General features: G+C 41.9%; 1 protein-coding gene across 2 annotated transcripts in view; it reads right to left on the reverse strand.

Moving 5' to 3' along the window:
• Positions 1-18,298, reverse strand: part of LOC125464321 (glycerol-3-phosphate dehydrogenase 1-like protein) — a 50,264-nt gene extending 31,966 nt beyond the window's left edge. The window contains exons 1-4 of one of the 2 annotated variants that reach the window (XM_048556639.2): positions 18,155-18,265; positions 6,105-6,194; positions 5,416-5,593; positions 1,791-1,931 (exon numbers count right to left, since the gene is read on the reverse strand). In XM_048556639.2, coding sequence (XP_048412596.1) covers positions 1,791-1,931; positions 5,416-5,523 — 249 coding nt within the window. In that variant the 5' untranslated portion in view covers positions 5,524-5,593; positions 6,105-6,194; positions 18,155-18,265. Of the gene's footprint in view, positions 1-1,790; positions 1,932-5,415; positions 5,594-6,104; positions 6,195-18,154 lie in introns of both variants that reach the window. The other variant, XM_048556631.2, reaches the window with a different exon arrangement.
• Between the last annotated feature and the right edge of the window lie 264 nt (positions 18,299-18,562).

Raw genomic sequence — 18,562 nt, forward strand, 5'->3', positions numbered from 1 at the left:
ATTTATAACTTCAACTATTTAACTCCAACCTGAAGAAAGGAATCACCTCCGATGACTGGGTGGGAGCTCAGTGTGCGGACCTTGCCTTATAGCAGCAGCAGAGCAAGCGCGGGTTGGAGCAACATTGGTGGACATGGGTTGGAGCAAGTCCCAGAGGGGCTGAGTCCTCACAGCGACAGAGGCAGCCAAAGGGCCACGTCCTGGAGCAGCAGAGGGGCCATGTCCCAGGAGCAATGATGAGGCTGCGTAGTTGGGGCATCATGGGGGCTGAGTCCTGGAACCACGGGTAGCCAAGAGAGCTCATCGGCGGGAAGGGCTTTTGATGGGCTCTGGAGCAGTGGCGGTGTTTTTGGAGGTGGCAGCTGAGTCAGTCAGCCAGCCTGTGAGGCCTGCAGTGGGGTGCTCATTTTCCACATGGAGTCGGCCCTTGACAGGAGCATGGCACGGACTGTGGTAGCCCAAAGCAGGGGACACTGTGTGGCGTAGAGTGGGCTGGAAAGGCCGGAGTGGGACGCTGGAAAGGCCGGAGTGGGACTCTGGCAGTGGTATAGCAGCAAAGAAGGGAAGTTGGACTCTCTTTAAGTTATCTCGCTTTATTTTATCTTGTGAATGGTGCTTATGTACAAGTAACGGTGCGCACTTTTCACTGCATTTTATTTTGAATGCACGTGCTAATATTCAACAAAGCTGTGAAAGAAGAAAATGCTGGGTGCATACAATGTTCCCTTTACTGAAATACTACAAAGAACTGCAGATGCTGGAAAACTGAAACAAACGAAAACACAAATTGTTGGAAAACTCAGCAGGTCTGCCAGCATCTGTGGAGAGAAAACAGTCCAGAGTTAACATTTCGAGACAGTTTTCTCTCCACAGATATTACTAGACCAGCTGACTTCTTCCAACAATTTGTGTTTTTGTTTGTCCCCTTTACAGATACTGGCTGATTTGCTGCATGTCAGCATTCTCTGTGTTTTTTAAGATATTGCTTCTATAAACATAAGCAATGTGGAGAGGCAACAGCAAAACTAAAAGTAAAATATAGATGGGAGAGGGCAGGTAGTTCTGTTAGCAGAGATAATAGAGTGTGGACTGGATGAACACAGCAGGCCAAGCAGCATCTTAGGAGCACAAAAGCTGACGTTTTGGGCTTTCTGATGAAGGGTCTAGGCCCGAAACGTCAGCTTTTGTGCTCCTAAGATGCTGCTTGGCCTGCTGTGTTCAACCAGCTCCACATTTTGTTATCTCGGATTCTCCAGCATCTGCAGTTCCCATTATCTATGTTCTGTTAGCAGTTTTGTTAAGCCTCCCTACTTCTGCAAGGAGAGCAAGTCAGTTTCCAATCAATGACTATGTCAGCTTGCTGCTTAAGAAATCCAAAACTAACTCCACCGAAACAAGATTTCCCATCATCTTCTACCTTGCTTGGTTTCAACTAAGTATCTAATTTTTCCTCAAAAGTTTGGCAAATCTATCCTGACTTCAAATAATCCACATGTTTGTAAATACTTACTAACTTTCTCTCAAATTATTGATTGCAGATGTATGCTGGCTCCTAGGACGTTGAAAACTTGGAGGAAAATGAGTCAGTAAGGAACTGAGTACTTGGCAGACAATAGCAGGCATCAATTGACATTTTATAAACACCGCAAGTTAATTAAACATTGAAAGATTCTAAGCTAGAAACAGATTCTACTTTTCCTTCCCAGTCAAAAATCTTTCTCAAATGAAATTGTACAGCCCACTGTTGTGGCAACCAGAAGCGAGAGAATTCTATATAAATACATATGTACCTTTATAAGACTTATGCCAAGAGCTTTCTGGGGCACTTGATCAACTATTTCATCACACAGTTTACGGATAAATTGATGGGGTACAACAAATACTAACAGATCTGCACCACGTACAGCCTCCTTCACGTCTGGAATCGCAACCTATAATAAAATCGCAATAGATTAGGAAGTAATTGTACACAAAGCAGATGTTGTTCATTTGCAAGCAGCACTATAACTGCTTTTACATTTATCATCCATAATTGCATCAGCAGCATGCACTTGCCTTTTGCAGACTGTCAGAGACAACTAGATTCATCACTCCACTGTTTGAAAGAAGTGTTACAGATCAAGGAGCTTGGATGCCCAACATGTGAACAAATAGGAAGAAAGGCCTGCATTTATACAGTACCTTTTATGAATTTAGACTATCCCAAACAACAGGCAGATTTACAAATATGTTTAATATATACATACAGATATATACTTTATACAATTGCTCTAATATCTGTTGGGGTTGTCTTGTAAAATGAAGTGTGCTGGCTGTCTGCCCATTCCTTCCCCCCTCCACCGCCCCTCTTTACTACTCAATACTCACCTGTATTCCTTTTATTTGGGGAGGGTGTAGGCACCCACCCAGTCTTAGGCCGCGTGAAGCGCTTAAGTGACTAACCAATGATCACGAAAGTGCTAAACCTGCTCCAATTAGCAAGGGGAGACCGCCAGTTGCAGGCCCAAAAGCTTCTACTGGACGGACTTGTATCATGATTATTGTAGGTGTGAAGATTTCTTTCAAGGCCCTCGTGTCCCTCAGAGGTAAACCACCCCGACCCCAAAACTTCAGCCTCCCTTTAGCCCACTGCCCCAACCACTCAAAATAAGGTCCCAACCCCTTTGCTGGACCCTTACAACTAGGCCACATTGATACCCCATGCTTATCTTCAGTCCAGCTCCCACAACTTTGCTTTCTTAGGGGCTAATTGTAGTCCCAGTGCGGCCAAAATTCAAACCAGTATTGCTGCAACTAAGGTGGGACTTCCTCCCCAAATTAAGGTTGAAGTGTTGTCCTAAGTTAATTAACAATCTGTCATACAGAGAGGGTTTTTTTGTGGGCAGGCTGATTACCAGCGTTTTACTTGGTAACAAAGTGTGTAGCTGGATGAACACAGCAGGCCAAGCAGCATCTTAGGAACACAAAAGCTGACGTTTCGGGCCTAGACCCTTCATCAGAAAAGGGGGATGGGGAGAGGATTCCAAAATAAATACGGAGAGAGGGGGAGGCGGACCGAAGATGGATAGGGGAAATGATAGGTGGAGAGGAGAGGATAGGTGGGGAGCTAGGGAGGGGATAGGTCAGTCCGGGGAGGACGGACAGGTCAAGGGGGCGGGATGAGGTTAGTAGATAGGAAATGGAGGTGCGGCTTTAGGTGGGAGGAGGGGATAGGTGAGAGGAAGAACAGGTTAGGGAGGCGGGGATGAGCTGGGCTGGTTTTGGGATGCAGTGGGGGGAGGGGAGATTTTGAAGCTTGTGAAATCCACATTGATACCATTGGGCTGCAGGGTTCCCAAGCAAAATGTGAGTTGCTGTTCCTGCAACCTTCGGGTGGCATCGTTGTGGCACTGCAGGAGGCCCAGGATGGACATGTCATTGGAGGAATGGGAGGGGGAGTTGAAATGGTTCGCGACTGGGAGGTGCAGTTGTTTGTTGTGAGCCAAGCGTAGATGTTCTGCAAAACGATTGCCAAACCTCCACATGGTTTCCCCAATGTAGAGGGAGCCATAACGGGTACAGCGGATGCAGTATACCACATTGGCGGATGTGCAGGTGAACATCTGCTTGATGCGGAAAGTCATCTTGGGGCCTGGGATGGGGTGAGGGAGGAGGTGTGGGGGCAAGTGTAGCACTTCCTGCGGTTGCAGGGGCAAGTGGCTGGTGTGGTGGGGTTGGAGGGGAGTGTGGAGCACACATGGGAGTCGTGGAGAGAGTGGTCTCTCCGGAAGGCAGACAAGGGTGGGTTGGAAAAATGTCTTTGGTGGTGGGGTCGGATGGGAAAATGCCTTTAGTGGTGGGGTCATCCCCTTGACCTGTCCGTCCTCCCCGGACTGACCTATCTCCTCCCTACCTCCCCGCCTATACTCTCCTTTCCACCTATCTTCTCCTCTATCCATCTTCAGTCCGCCTCTCCCTCTCTCCCTATTTATTTCAGAATCCTCTCCCCATCCCCCTTTTCTGATGAAGTGTCTAGGCCCGAAACGTCAGCTTTTGTGGTCCTAAGATGCTGCTTGGCCTGCTGTGTTCATCCAGCTCCACACTTTGTTATCTCGGATTCTCCAGCATCTGCAGTTCCCATTGTCTCTGAACAGCATTTTACTTGGGGCAGGAGGTATCAGGGAACAGAGCAAACCCTAAATTCCAACCCCATGAGTGAGCAACTTGACATTGATCATTATGAGCTCAGTTAGCATAGACCAGAGATTTCGTTGAGCAACTTACAATCTCTATAATGTAGAATATGTGCAAAATTAGTCAGACTCAGCTTAAGCAGCACAGAAGCCCTATAATTAGTGCCAATTCCTGATTTAGGAGATGTCATTGCTAAGCAACCCCTCTAAAATTTGTGGATGGGCATCATGTGATATTGTGATTGGTCTTGCCTGCATGCCCTCCATGTTGAACAGCCTCCTGAGGCACTATGTTCACATAGGTATATCTTTTGAGGTGAGGTACGAGAACCTGAAAAAGTCAATCCCCAAGAGAGAAAGTAAAAGCATTGATATTAAAATATATAATTTTCAAAAATGAATTGGGATTTGATAATCTGAGTGAGACAATTAATAGAATGTGAACTGCAGTGTAAGGTCAAACTGTCATTTAACTAAAGCAGTGAACACACTTCAAAAGTACTACCTTGGCTGTAAAAGTGCCTTGGCTCGTCCTAAAGTCATGAGAGGTTCTATTCGAAAGCGACATTTTCTTTACAGCATGCCTTAAGAACTTGAATTAGTAGGATATATTAACAAGTTTATTTTACAAAATGGTTTTTGGTCTGAAGAAGTTATTACATAATTCAAACAAAAAATGTCTTCTAACAAAATCACAGTAAATTCCAAAATCCCAATGGTTCACGGAATAATATTAAAGCTAATATATTCATACACTGATCACACTTCAATCTCAACTATCATCACCAGGAGGAAGAACAGACCGGAATCAGTGATTCCTCATAGGAAGGACCGAAGTCAGCTGGACTCAAAGACTATTGAGGTTTAAGTAATTTAGGAAGCAGTCTGTGTAGCATGCCGTCCCCTCATTCGTTAAACTCTGCTTTGAACTTTGTACCAGTTTTACTCTGTATAACTAACGCCTATGCAAACAGTCACATCAAATGCTACTTTAAAATTTCCATGTTAAATTGGTTCTTAAAAATGTAACCCTGTGTTTAATTCAGAAATAATAAAAACAAACCACATTCCGCAAAGCGTATGAAAGCAATAGTAAAACCATGAAATAAATGAAATTAAGGATAATTTATTTTTCTAATTGAAATAAAAATTATAAAAGTAAATCGGTAACAAATACGAATTTTACCTTCAAACAACAATTAATCTTTAGCTTATCAACATCTTTTCCTGTCTACTCCCTTACCACATTTTCAGGCAGTTTGTATCCTGGCAGATATTTAACATTCTCATGTTCTTGGTTTAGAATTTCAGTTAGCTTCCTGCCATTAACCAGTTCTTCAAAGACCCACATATTGACTGTTGTGGCAAATTTCTGAATCTTCTTTACATTGTTTCCAACTATTTTTGCAATTGCAGAGCCCCTGTGGAAATATTTAAAATGTGTGAAGGACAATATTCAGTTTTCAGCTTGATGGAGTGTTGCACATTTTTTATATATTTAACACAATTGTACAGATTGTGCATTTAAATGCAAATAATAATGTATAAAATGACAGCGTTGAGCACTGTAATGTATGTATACACAGCAAACTTGTTAATTATTCCCTTCTTGTGAAATACAAAATTTCTACATCCACAGTCCCCCAACTACTGATATCCTCCAGCTCACTGTAGTAATGTTACATGTTGCATTACTCAGTGACAGACTAATAAAGATTCCAATTTATTATAGCACTGATGATTAGTGGGGAGAGCTACATTTGGCTTTAGCATCCAAAAATGCTGAAGGTACATGGGAGAAGGAAACAACAAAAGAGAAAAAAACAGAACCGGCTCAGGTTCTTATGCCTGCTCGCTATTAATAGAGAGGACATTGGGCAAGAAGGAACTTGACTGCGAAGTTCCTCACACAATTCCTCTGGCAATACTCACTGTCCAGTCTCGCATGATGAATGACCATTTGGGCAAGGTACTGAAGAGCTGTTGCCATATGTAGAACTGTACTGCAGAGTGATTCATTGCCTTCAAGAGAAATGGGATAAAGGGAGAAAAACCAACAGGATAAAGTGGAGAAGGGGGAAAAGAAAGTCATGGAATAGTTAAGCTCTCAGAATGTTTTAGTTAAGTCATGTAGGAATATAGTAATAAGTGTTTATTCCCTACATTTCCAAAGTACACACCAAGTATACAAACAGCTTTCTCTCATACCTCAATTATATACACTTACAAATGCAGATCAGAGGTGGAGGGTTAGAAGATAGAAAAACAGGATATTAAATACGGCACAGTCAAAGAATGGAACACGTCTTATAAACATTAATGCTGTTAAATAGGTACATGTTATTTTCTGCTATATACGGGCTACCCACCTTTCATTAGATTTATTGTCAACTATAAAACTGACAAGGTCTAAAATCAGAACAGCCTTCAGACACATTTCAAGAATGGATGATCTATGCAAGTGGCAGTGGAGTGTGCAGACAGTGATAAGTCAGAAGCTGGGACCTGCTCCACACGCACTCCAGCCAGACAGATTGGTCTGCGTCCCAACTACGCTGGTGGGGTCCGGAAATCAGAGGCTTGTGAAACAAAGTGGAATTGAGAGTGGGGGTGCTGGTGGGGTTGGCTGATCAGGATGGCCAGGCAGGCATGCTGGAATGTAGCTGGAATGCCCTTAAACCATGATCTGGCAAACATTGCCTCAATTTAGCTTGCTAGTTTTCCAAGATTCAGGTCACGGTTAAAATTTCAAATGTTGAATAAAGATGCAATAAGCAACCTCAATAGAATATTTAAATTGCAAACCTAATTTCTGGGAGCAGTTAAGTCAGTAGTCTCCACGCAGTCTTTCAGAAAGCTGAAGGAGATTGGAATGCAGGTTGGGACTGGGATTTATTTTTGGGAGTAATGCTCCCCCTTTGCTCCAGTTTATCTTATCTGTGCTGCTTTCAGACTAGAATATTTTCTACTTGCAAAGTACATGTGACATGCAAACCGGTTTGCAGCTTCTTGGTATTTTACAAGAAGAAAAATCTTTTTCACGCTGTGATTGAAGATCGTTAAACTTGTCATAATAAAATAATTAGTAGATCAGTAAGAAGGTAAGCCAGAAGTCAACTGGATTAATTGCATTACTAGGAGAACATAACTGATAGATTATAAGAACTACATTTTTCCTTCATAAATTACTGCGCAATAAAAATTGAAGTTGGTAACAAGGACTTGCAGTTGTGGGAGATTTTGTTTATGTTGGTTTCCAGGGGAGCTGTGTATCATGGGAAGCATGAACTCTACCAAGCAGCTGTTAGGCCAAACGGCCTGTTTCTAAGCTGTAAATTTTTATGTAACAAAGTGTCTGCTCAAATATAGATTTTAAAACGTCCATGTTCCTTCAAAAGAAACTTGTATGAGCATGCACAGTTGCAGTTTCTAATGAAATTTTAGTTTTGACAATTATGGGCACAGTGGCTCGCTGGTTAGCACTGCTGCCTCACAGCACCAGGTACTTGGGTTCGATTCAACCCTCTGACAACTGTCTTTGTGAAGTTTGCACGTTCACCCTCTGTCGGTGTGGGTTTCTGCTGGGTGCTCCGGTTTCCTCCCACAGTCCAAAGATGTGTAAAGTTAGGTGGATTGGCCATGCTAAATTGCGCACAGTGTTCAGGGATGTGTGGGATGCTTTTCGGAGGGTTGGTGTGCTCTTGTTGGGCAGAATGGCCTGTTTCCACACTATAGGGTTTCTATGGATTAGATGCAGCCCCTTTTGAGGTAAGGTGATTGAACCCAGGCATAAAATCATTAACTGCCTAAGAAGCAATTCTGTCTGACCATTTGTGGAATTAAAACCCAAGAGCACCAAAGAAATAATGTTTGCATATTAAGTAATACTTATGGAGAGATATTTCTTTACAGTGTACTGAAAACTAGCAGGGCTTTTGTGAATGAGTCAACGCCCAATTGTATTCTGCAACATTATCTGTTTTCAATTGCATGTACATAAGTGACCTTTTATTATTCCGCAATAACAGGGGACAGGGTCCACAGTGCCCATATTGCAGCAACCAAAAGCTATTAGGAAATATGAAGAGTCACACTAATAAGTTAATAAGTTGCAAATGTCAGGCTAGTGACAGATCAGATCCAGCTAACAGCACAAAGTTTAGCTCTATTATCAATCCCTGCAAAATGCATTTGTTCTGAAATTAACAATTAAAAAAATCACAGCAACTACTGATTTTTGCAGCAGTTTTACATTTGCCTCTGAATTCTGTTGAGGGGCATCTTAGCAACAGGAGTTAGAAAATATTTGGATAATAAACATATTAAAATTTTTTAAATTCATTTCACTTGATAAAATCCTACTGCAGTTCCTACTTTTTAAGTTACTACTACGTTTTAAATATCTACAAATTGTCAAGGAGATGTTATTTTTGGTTGAAATCTAGAAATATGTTGTGTTTGAAATTATTTGAAAATGAATTAAATAAAGTAATCAAACCAAAACAGAAAATGCTGGAGAAGCTCAGCAGGTATTGTAGCATATGTGGAGAGAAAGTAGAGTTAATGCTTCATAGAATCAATGAATCTCTATAGTGTGGAAACGGGCATTTCGACCCGACAAGTCCACACCGCTCCTCTGAAAAGCATCCCACCCAGACCCATTTCCTTATCCCAGCATTCTCCCCATGTCTAACCCACCTAATCTAAACATTCCGGGGCACTACGGGCAACTTAGCATGGCCGATTCAACTAGCCTGCACATCTTTGGACTGTAGGAGGAAACCGGAGCACCCCAAGGAAACCCAATCAGACAGGGGGAGAATGTGCAAACTCCATACAGACAGTTGCCCATGGGTGGAGTTGAACCCAGGCCCCTGGCGCTGTGAGGCAGCAGTGCTAATCACTGAGCCACCGTGCCGCCATTTCAAGTACAATGACCCTTCTTCAGATCATCAGCATCTGAGGTTCTTTGTTTTATCAAAATAATTAAACTAATGGTCAACTAATGCTAATTTTCTAGTTTGGCTTGCAGGCAACAGGTACCGCTTTCAATTACAGAACCTTAACATGTCCTAATGATAGGGCCAATTGAGGTGTTAGCCTATTTTAAAGATGCCAACGGACTGGTGTTATAATTAGAGTCAGAGTGTGGAGAAAGATCCTTCTGCCCAACTCATCCATGCCAACCAGATTTCTTAAACTGAACTAGTCCCATTGGCCTGCATTTGGCTCATATCCCTCTAAACCTTTTCTATGCAAGTACCTGTCCAAATGTCTTTTAAATATTGTAATTGTACTCACATCCAGCACTTCCTCTGGCAGCTCGTTCCATATACACACCACCCTGTGTGAAAATGTTACCCCAGATCCCCTTTAAATCTTTCCCCTTTCACCTTTAACCATTGCTGTTTTGTGAATTTCCTCCATCTTCTTGAGTTAAAACAAAAAGTAATATGTGTTCCAACCATCACTTCCAGAACATATCACATGTTGCATTTTTTCTGTAAATCTATAACTTGGACTAAGCAGCTATAAGAAAAGCTAGGTTTGAAAAGAAAATGATCTGGATTTTGTGGTACTGATGACGAGTTTGCACTAAACTATAGAATCTGCACATGTACAAAATAAAATGGGAATGCAGAGGTTGCCAGTGAGTCTACATAAAATGAAAGAACTGCAGATCCTGTAAATCACAGACAAAAATAGAAATTGCTGGAAAAGCTCAGCAGGTCCGGCAGCATTTGTGGAGAGAAATCAGAGTTAACATTTTACGTCGAATGGCCCTTCCTCAGAACTCGGAGCCCTAAACGTCAACTCTGATTTCTCTTCACAGATGCTGCCAGACCTGCTGAGCTTTTCCAGCAATTTCTATTTTTGTTAGTGAGTCTACATTCCTTTCTAACTTTAGAAGTTCACACAGACTCAATTTAATTGCCTAAACATTGCGTTCTTTGTTAGAGTGCATGACTTTAAGATGTTTAAATTAAAATATAATTTTTAAAATACAAAGTCAAAAGGAGCCTAATGACCTGCTACTAAGTCTGCACCATAAGTCTGTTTGACCTGGCTATCATGGAAATAGTGGGAGGATACAAGCCAAGCGCAGGCTTTAACATCTAAACAGAAAAGGTAAAGTGGTAGTCATGGGGAGATTTGCCGACTCTCAGGCAGTCAGATAGAAACAGGAGAGAGAGAGAGACAGGGAGAGGAAGAGGCAGATGCTGCTGTCTGTGTTGCCATAGGAGTGCTCTCTCACTAGAGAATGGGTTAACCAGAGGTTCACGACACCTCTGGCAAGGGGGAAGGTTAACAAGGAGTGTCCTTCATGATAATTTCAGTTGATGCAAGAATTTAACCCAGGTCATTAGGATCACTCTGCATCACAAACAGGTCATTTAGCTATCTGAAACAGTGAAGCTATGGTTGTGTTAGGAAAACTGCATAACTTTGAGTTGAATTTATGTTTTGTATGTTAAGGGAGAAGTATGTATTGGGGTTCGGGGGGGGTGACACATTGTTTTAATCCCATGTTTACAGCTGTCCTTTTGAGCTTGATGACAAGAAATGCGGAGACCCAATTGTTTGCATACATTTTTAACAAAATTTTACTACTCATGAAGTGAAGGGTTGAGGGGTACACGTTTATTGTAACAAAAGAATAAAGAAAACTATGCTTTTCCCAGCAACACTGGTCTAGGAACAGGAAGAAACTGTAATATCGAGAAAGGAGTTTGTCTGCGTTTGTGCACACCAGAAATTGGAAGCAGGCATGTTAACTTTCAAATAGGAACTCCTCCACAACTGGTGGAAACTTAGTTATTGAACTTATGAGTTTGTTCTGAAAGTTAATCACAAGAGAGTTCAAAATGCCATTTGTTTTAGGTATCTCAGGGAGAGATAACTTTTTGAAAAAGTTGAAAAAGCATCTAATGAATATGAAGACAATTGCTCAAAAGAAACCAGTCACACAAGCCAGCCTGAGCCAGAAGCTTTCATGTAGACATAAAAGTAAATCTTTTCTGAAGTTTTGCTGTCTGCAGGAAATAACTGGGATGAAAGAACTATTACAGGTTTGAAACTTACCAAATTTTTGTCTAAATTCAGGTTTTTTTATTTTGTTTTGATAAAAGTACCCCAGCAGGCCCTAATAATGTGTTCAATAACTGACCTCCACAGTCAAAACAAAAGAAAATAACAAAATTAGAATGTACCAAGCCAGGTTTTGCTTAAGGTTTGATTTGACTGGTATTAATATCAGCTGGAATTGTAACAATTGTGGGAACAGAATGCTAAAACAAGTAAGAAGCCTCCTTGAAGAGATGAACCTTGTGGAAATTTAAGGAATGGGAAATCTCCAATGAGCGCCTTGCTACGAGAATTAAGTGAAGAGAAGTACTTTTCAAGACTTTCAACATTGTAATGGGGAGGAAAGAATAATTGGAAACACCTGAAAGTACTTAAAATAAAAAGGCAACATTCTGCAGCATAATGTATGAGTATGGTGAGCTGTTATTGGCTGTAGTTGGAAATGAACAAGTGATATCTTTTTTGTAATTTAACATATTAGCAGCTGACTTTTAGTTGATGTTGATTTTAGTTTCTTTGTTCAAGTAAAAGCCTTAAAAACTCTGAGATCTTGAGCAATTTTTAATAATGCGACACTGGGAATTCAAATCTTTCTTATTGTCTCTAGAGGATTGTAACACCTTGAGCAGTTAGTGTCAATGTAAAAATTGTTCCAAATGTTAGTTAGGTAATGAGGTGTAACTGAGTTTTTACACTGCACAAGAACCACTTAATTTCTGCTAAACACACAATGTACAAATGTAAAATTTCTGTTTTAGGGCTAATGATGTATTTTAATGGTAAAGAAATTCACATATTTCAAAAAATCTTTCTTTAAGTTTATGTTTGCTTTAGCTTCAACCTTAATCCAATTACATGATTTGTTTTGTTATACGACAGTTCAAAAGTAAAGAATAAATATATTATATCTTCTTGTTTTTGTGCCTGTGAATACTAAAAGATAAAGATAAAATCATCATAGTTTGACTAGACAATAGGGGTGCTTTCTTATTAGAAAGAGATTTGTGGTGATGGTATAAAATGAGGGTCACCATACCTCGGGCAAGGGAAATGGCTGAACCTCAGCTGCAGCAGGAATTGACCCCATGTCGTTGGCATCATTTTCATTACAAACTAGCTATCCAGCTAGCTGAGCTATTATTAGCCCCTTACTTGCATGCTGATATCACTCCTGCTGTGCATCAAGGCAAGCCCTAGATTTGGCACCAGATTTAAATTGACATTGGAAAAGGAAGGAAAGCTGTGCCACAGACATTGCTGCAACTACTTAGGCATCTTTTTCCACCATTTATCTCAAAATGCAAGCCAACATAACTAAATAGCTATTTTTTAAGCATCGCATTCCATCCTAACCAAGGAACTCTTTATTGTACTGTTAAGTTACACGTTGTACCCCTTAAAATAACCAAACAGCTGGTAACAGTTTGGTAATTCTAACCACTTCCCAAGTGACTCCCTTTAGTAAGGCATCAATGTGAAGCAAACAATGGGATAATAAAGTGTGAAGCTGGATGAACACAGCAGGCCAAGCAGCATCTCAGGAACACAAAAGCTGACATTTCGGGCCTAGACCCTTCATCAGAGTGGGAGATGGGGTGAGGGTTCTGGAATAAATAGGGAGAGAGGGGGAGGCGGACCGAAGATGGAGAGAAAAGAAGATAGGTGGAGATGAGAGTATAGGTGGGGAGGTAGGGAGGGGATAGGTCAGTCCAGGGAAGATGGACAGGTCAAGGAAGTGGGATGAGGTTAGTAGGTAGGAAATGGAGGTGCGGCTTGAGGTGGGAGGAAGGGATGGGTGAGAGGAAGAACAGGTTGCAGAATACCTCCGCTCGGTTCGCAATAAACAACTGCACCTCCCAGTCGCAACCCATTTTAACTCCCCCTCCCATTCTTTAGATGACATGTCCATCATGAGCCTCCTGCAGTGCCACAATGATGCCACCCGAAGGTCGCAGGAACAGCAACTCATATTCTGCTTGTGAACCATGCAGCCCAATGGTATCAATGTGTACTCACCAGCTTCAAAATCTCCCCTTCCCCCACCGCATCCCAAAACCAGCCCAGTTCATCCCCTGCCCCCACTGAATCACACAACAAGCCCAGCCTGTCTCTGCCTCCCTAACCAGTTCATCCCCTGCCCCCACTGCATCACAAAACCAGCCCAGCCTGTCTCTGCCTCCCTAGCCTGTTCTTCCTCTCACCCATCCCTTCCTCCCACCTCAAGCCGCACCTCCATTTCCTACCTACTAACCTCATCCCACCTCCTTGACCTGTCCATCTTCCCTGGACTGACCTATCCCCTCCCTACCTCCCCACCAATACTCTCATCTCCACCTATCTTCTTTTCTCTCCATCTTCGGTCCGCCTCCCCCTCTCTCCCTATTTCTTCCAGAACCCTCTCCTCATCCCCCTCTCTGATGAAGGGTCTAGGCCTGAAACGTCAGCTTTTGTGCTCCTGAGATGCTGCTTGGTCTGCTGTGTTCATCCAGCTTCACACTTTATTATCTTGGATTCTCCAGCATCTGCAGTTCCCATTATCTCAAACGGGATATGTCCTTTTGACTCACAAGTGCCTCTTTTGCTCGATCTGACATGGAGGATGAACAATAGCTTTATACTGAAGTTTTGGGAAGGAATAAGACACAAGTTAGACCTCAGCTGCAGTGTCAGGTACAGTCTGGATATAAATTCAGAAGAGAGTGTAGAAAAGATTTGAGTGGTTGCAGGGTTTCCATTGTAAAAAATGATTGAAGGTGGGGCCTTTTGCTTGAAGAGAAAAGATACCAAAAGGAAGTTTGATAGAAACTTTCAAAATCATGAGAGGTTCAGACAGTCAACTGTTCCCACTTATAAAAAGATCAGGAAAGTAGTGTTTGAGTGTCTGTGTGTAGTTTTAAAGTTCGGATTTGGAATTCAAAGCCTGGAAGTCAAGTGGAAGCAAGTCAAATCAAGGATTCAAGACAGTATGAGAAGAACAGAAACAATGTGCAGGGTTGCGGGGAGAAACGTAGAAGAATAGGACTAAGGCATGATACCCATAGAGAAAACTAAGATGTGGAGGTGCTGGTGTTGGAGTGGGGTGGGCAAAGTCAAAAGTCACATGGCACCAGGTTGTAGTCCAACAGGTTCATTTGAAATCACAAAGTTTCGGAGCCCTGCTCCTTCATTTCAGCAGATGAAGGGGCAGGGCTACCAAATCTTGTGATTTCGAACAATCCTGTTGGACTATAAGCTGGTGTCATGTGACTTCTGACATGGAGAAAGCTAGCATAGACAGTACACAAAATGGCCTCCTCTTGCATTATAACAATTTTATGAATATAACCATGGATTTCTGGAATCAGACTGGATAATATCCAAATTCTTGTGTAGGGAACCTAAAAATATAAACCACGCCAGCCTGATTTGCTTCAATAATGTTTTCTTTTTGAAGGAAAAGCAATATAAAATTAAGACAGTCAACATAAACTTTATTCACATGTGCACACACACATGCACGCACACACAAACTCTGCATATTATCTGTGGCTAATTTGATAGCTGGCTGAAAATAGCTGGCAGTATTTCAAGTTTAATAATTGTCCAAATTGGTAATATATCACAAAATACAAGTTCATTGTAACAAAACTAAAATAAATCAACTTTATTAAATTCTCAATTCTCAAATGCATCACCAATTGTTTAGATAAGCTGTTAAAAGGAATCAGAGCTGTTATTTCAGTAATATACCTAATATGCAGAGTGAATGAGTTTGTACCCTTGGCGAACACTATAACTAGCTAGCGTTATATTCATAATTTGCACTTTATTCACCATTCTAAGCACACAGGATGGTATAAATATTACCATTTGGTTCTTTCCTGATCCCAGTTGACTTTTATGTAGAACAGAACAGAATTCAGTGGACTGGTTGATCTGACAAGTTATTTATGGCTTGTTTGTATGAAAATTTCATGTGGCAAACAATATTGTTGCAATGGCTGAGTGGTATTATCACTGGATTGCTAATCCAGAGGCTGAGTTAATATTTATGGGCAGCACGGTGGCTCAGTGGTTTGCACTGCTGTCTCACAGCACCAGGAACCCAAGTTCGATTCCACCCTCAGGTGACTGTCTGTGTGGAGTTTTCACATTCTCTCTGGGCTCCAGTTTCCACCCACAGCCCAAAAATGAGCAGGGTAGGTGGATTGGCCATACTAAATTACCCTTAGATGTGTAGGTTAAGGGAACGTGTAGATTAAGCGGGTTGCAGGCGGAATGTGTTCAGGGTCAGTGGGGTCTTGTTAGGCCAAAAGGGCCTATTTCGACACTGTGGGGTTTCTATGAAAGTACGACATTATAGAACTCCTACAGTGTGGAAACAGGCCCTTTGGCCTAACAAGTTCACATCAATCCTTGGAGCATCCTACACAGATCCATCCACCTATAACCCACCTAAGTTACACATCCCTGAACACTACAGGCAATTTAGCATGGCCAATCCACCTAAAATACACATCTTTGGACTGTGGGAGGAAACCGGAGCACCCGGAGGAAACCCACACAGACAGTTGCCCAAGGGTGGAATTGAACCCAGGTCCCTGGCGCTGTGAGGCAGCAGTGCTAACCACTGAGCCACCGTACTGCCCCATGACAGAATGTTCATTACGTAGAAATGACAAAATTAAGGTGGATCAACCAAACCAGTTTCAGCTGGTGTTTATCTTATTTAGCATTGCAGCCAACAACTGTGATTTAAATGTTTCATTGCTCAATATTTATTTCATTGCTATGAGTAAACATAAACGCAATACAGAGGTGGGGGGCAAGAAAGTTACCAGATTATGTTTGAACTGGTAGAAAACAATTTTAAGAACAGGAGGAAGTAAAGCTGCTTTTAAATTACCACCAACTTTTCTGACAACTCAGCATTTTTGACTGGCTCCCAACCTTGACATTGTACCGCGAAATCTGTCTGGCTCTCTTATTCCGTTGATAAAACCATAAGCCTATCGGGTATTGTACAAGTCTGCTGAGCTGTAAAATACATGTTCACTAGGACAGCTTGTATGGAAACACGTGAGGAATAATAAACAGTCAAATTCCTGGAATTTTGAAGGCATGCAATGTTTTAGCTTTTATTAATAGAGGGATCGAGTTCCGGAACCAAGAGGTTATGGTGAAGCTGTGCAAAACTCTGGTGCGGCCGCACTTGGAGTATTGTGTACAGTTCTGGTCACCGCATTATAAGACGGATGTGGAAGCTTTGGAAAGGGTGCAGAGGAGATTTACTAGGATGTTGCCTGGTATGGAGGGTAGGTCTTACGAGGAAAGGCTGAGGGACTTGAGGCTGTTTTCATTAGAGAGAAGAAGGTTGAGAGGTGACTTAATTGAAACATATAAAATAATCAGAGGGTTAGATACAGTGGATAGGGAGAGCCTTTTTCCTGGGATGGTGACGGCGAGCACGAGGGGGCATAGCTTTAAATTGAGGGGTGACAGATATAGGACAGATGCCAGAGGTAGTTTCTTTACTCAGAGTAGTGAGGGAATGGAACGCTTTGCCTGCAACGGTAGTAGATTCGCCAACTTTAGGTACATTTAAGGCGTCATTGGATAAGCATATGGACGCACATGGAATAGTGTAGGTTAGATGGGCTTGAGATCGGAATGACAGGTCGGCACAACATCGCGGGCCGAAGGGCCTGTACTGTGCTGTAATGTTCTATGTTCTATAAATAGTATATAACTCCATCACATGGGCCTCTGTTTCAAGAGGGCAGCTCACCATCACTTGAGGGTAATTAGAGATGGGCATAAATGCTGACCTCGCTATCAACTCCCAGGTCTCAAAATAATTTTATTAAAATTCATATTTGGTGATCAACTATTTGTTAGTTTAGTATCTTGTGTCAAACTGTCAAATGCATTCAAATGTATTCAGTATTTAAAAAACAATTTCAGGCATTCTCATTGATGGGTCTCAGATAAACCACCTGGTTGTACTTGAGGTTAGGTTACTAACATATTAATGTTAGGTCACTGTTACATTCACACCATTTTTTAAAAATACACATTCCTCAAGGATAGCGCCACGGGCATATTCCAATAGTAACACACTAAATCCAGTTCTTCTGCCCTCAAAGTGGATACATCAGGCTGCATGAAAATTATGAAACAAGTTTTTTTTAAAAATTGCTGGATTAGGAAGAACTTTGAGAATTTAACATTGCTTTGTCAGAATGTTTAGCAAACATAAACAAGATGAAATGTAGATTCGCACTCCAAGGTGATCCTAATCACCGTAAGGCCATTCAATTTCTACTGAAAAGGGGAAAAAAAAAATCAAACTCAAACTCTGTAATATCACTATTTTAAAAAAATCACAGATTATTAAACACTGGAAGATGCATCAGTAATAATAGAACATAAGTGTATACAGGCTTACAGAAAATAAAGCCACAATCACAGTATAAATTAAATATTATATACAGATTCAGAAGATCTTCTCAGATAACCCTGACGAGGTGGATGACGGTTTCATTTAAATATCAACCACTGCTAATATTATCCAGAGTGAAAGGGTGATCCTGCACTTGAAATGTCAAAATGTCAGTTCCAAGTTGGCAAGTGCATTAAAATATCTCCTCCCTATGTATGGCATGCAATAGCGAGACACGCAAATATAGAACTTCACGCAGCTAAGTGGCAACACTAAGGCTTCATTAATGTGTGTTTAAAACAGCAATTGTATACAGAGGGGGTGGAAAAGGAAAAAAAAAAAGAACGTGCCCAAATAAGCTGAATTCATACGATGCAACAATTGTAATCTTCACCCTGGTTCACCTGCTGACAGTGCCCACCACCAGTCACAGGCAAACAACACCTCCCCACAATAACCCTCTTATTAAACTCACCAATTTCCAGAGCCAATAATGCATACTTTCAAAGGTGAGGCCATTTGCGAGCAGCACGGGATTTCCTAATGACTTTGTCTGACAGAAGCCACGGGGAAGCTCGGCAAGACGTCAACCCGAGGGGCACCGGCAGCCGGCTCTGAGCATGCGTGAATCTCTCCGCGTCACGTGCACGTGCTCCTCCTCTCTGCAGAGGAAGGCTTGGAGCTGGGCATGGGCGTGTAGTTGGGTTAGATTTTGGAGCCGGACAATGAAAGGTGGTGGAGCTGGGAATAGGGTTGAGGCTGGGCTGAGATGGGAATTGGGTTGGAGGTAAGCACTAGGATGGTGACTGGAACGGACTAGGAACTTATATGAAGAACAGTGGTATTGGACAAATGTCAAAATACAAGACATTGTACCTGCCTC

This window comes from Stegostoma tigrinum, chromosome 2 (genome assembly GCF_030684315.1).
Source record: "Stegostoma tigrinum isolate sSteTig4 chromosome 2, sSteTig4.hap1, whole genome shotgun sequence".
In the NCBI taxonomy this organism is placed as follows: Eukaryota; Metazoa; Chordata; class Chondrichthyes; order Orectolobiformes; family Stegostomatidae; genus Stegostoma; species Stegostoma tigrinum.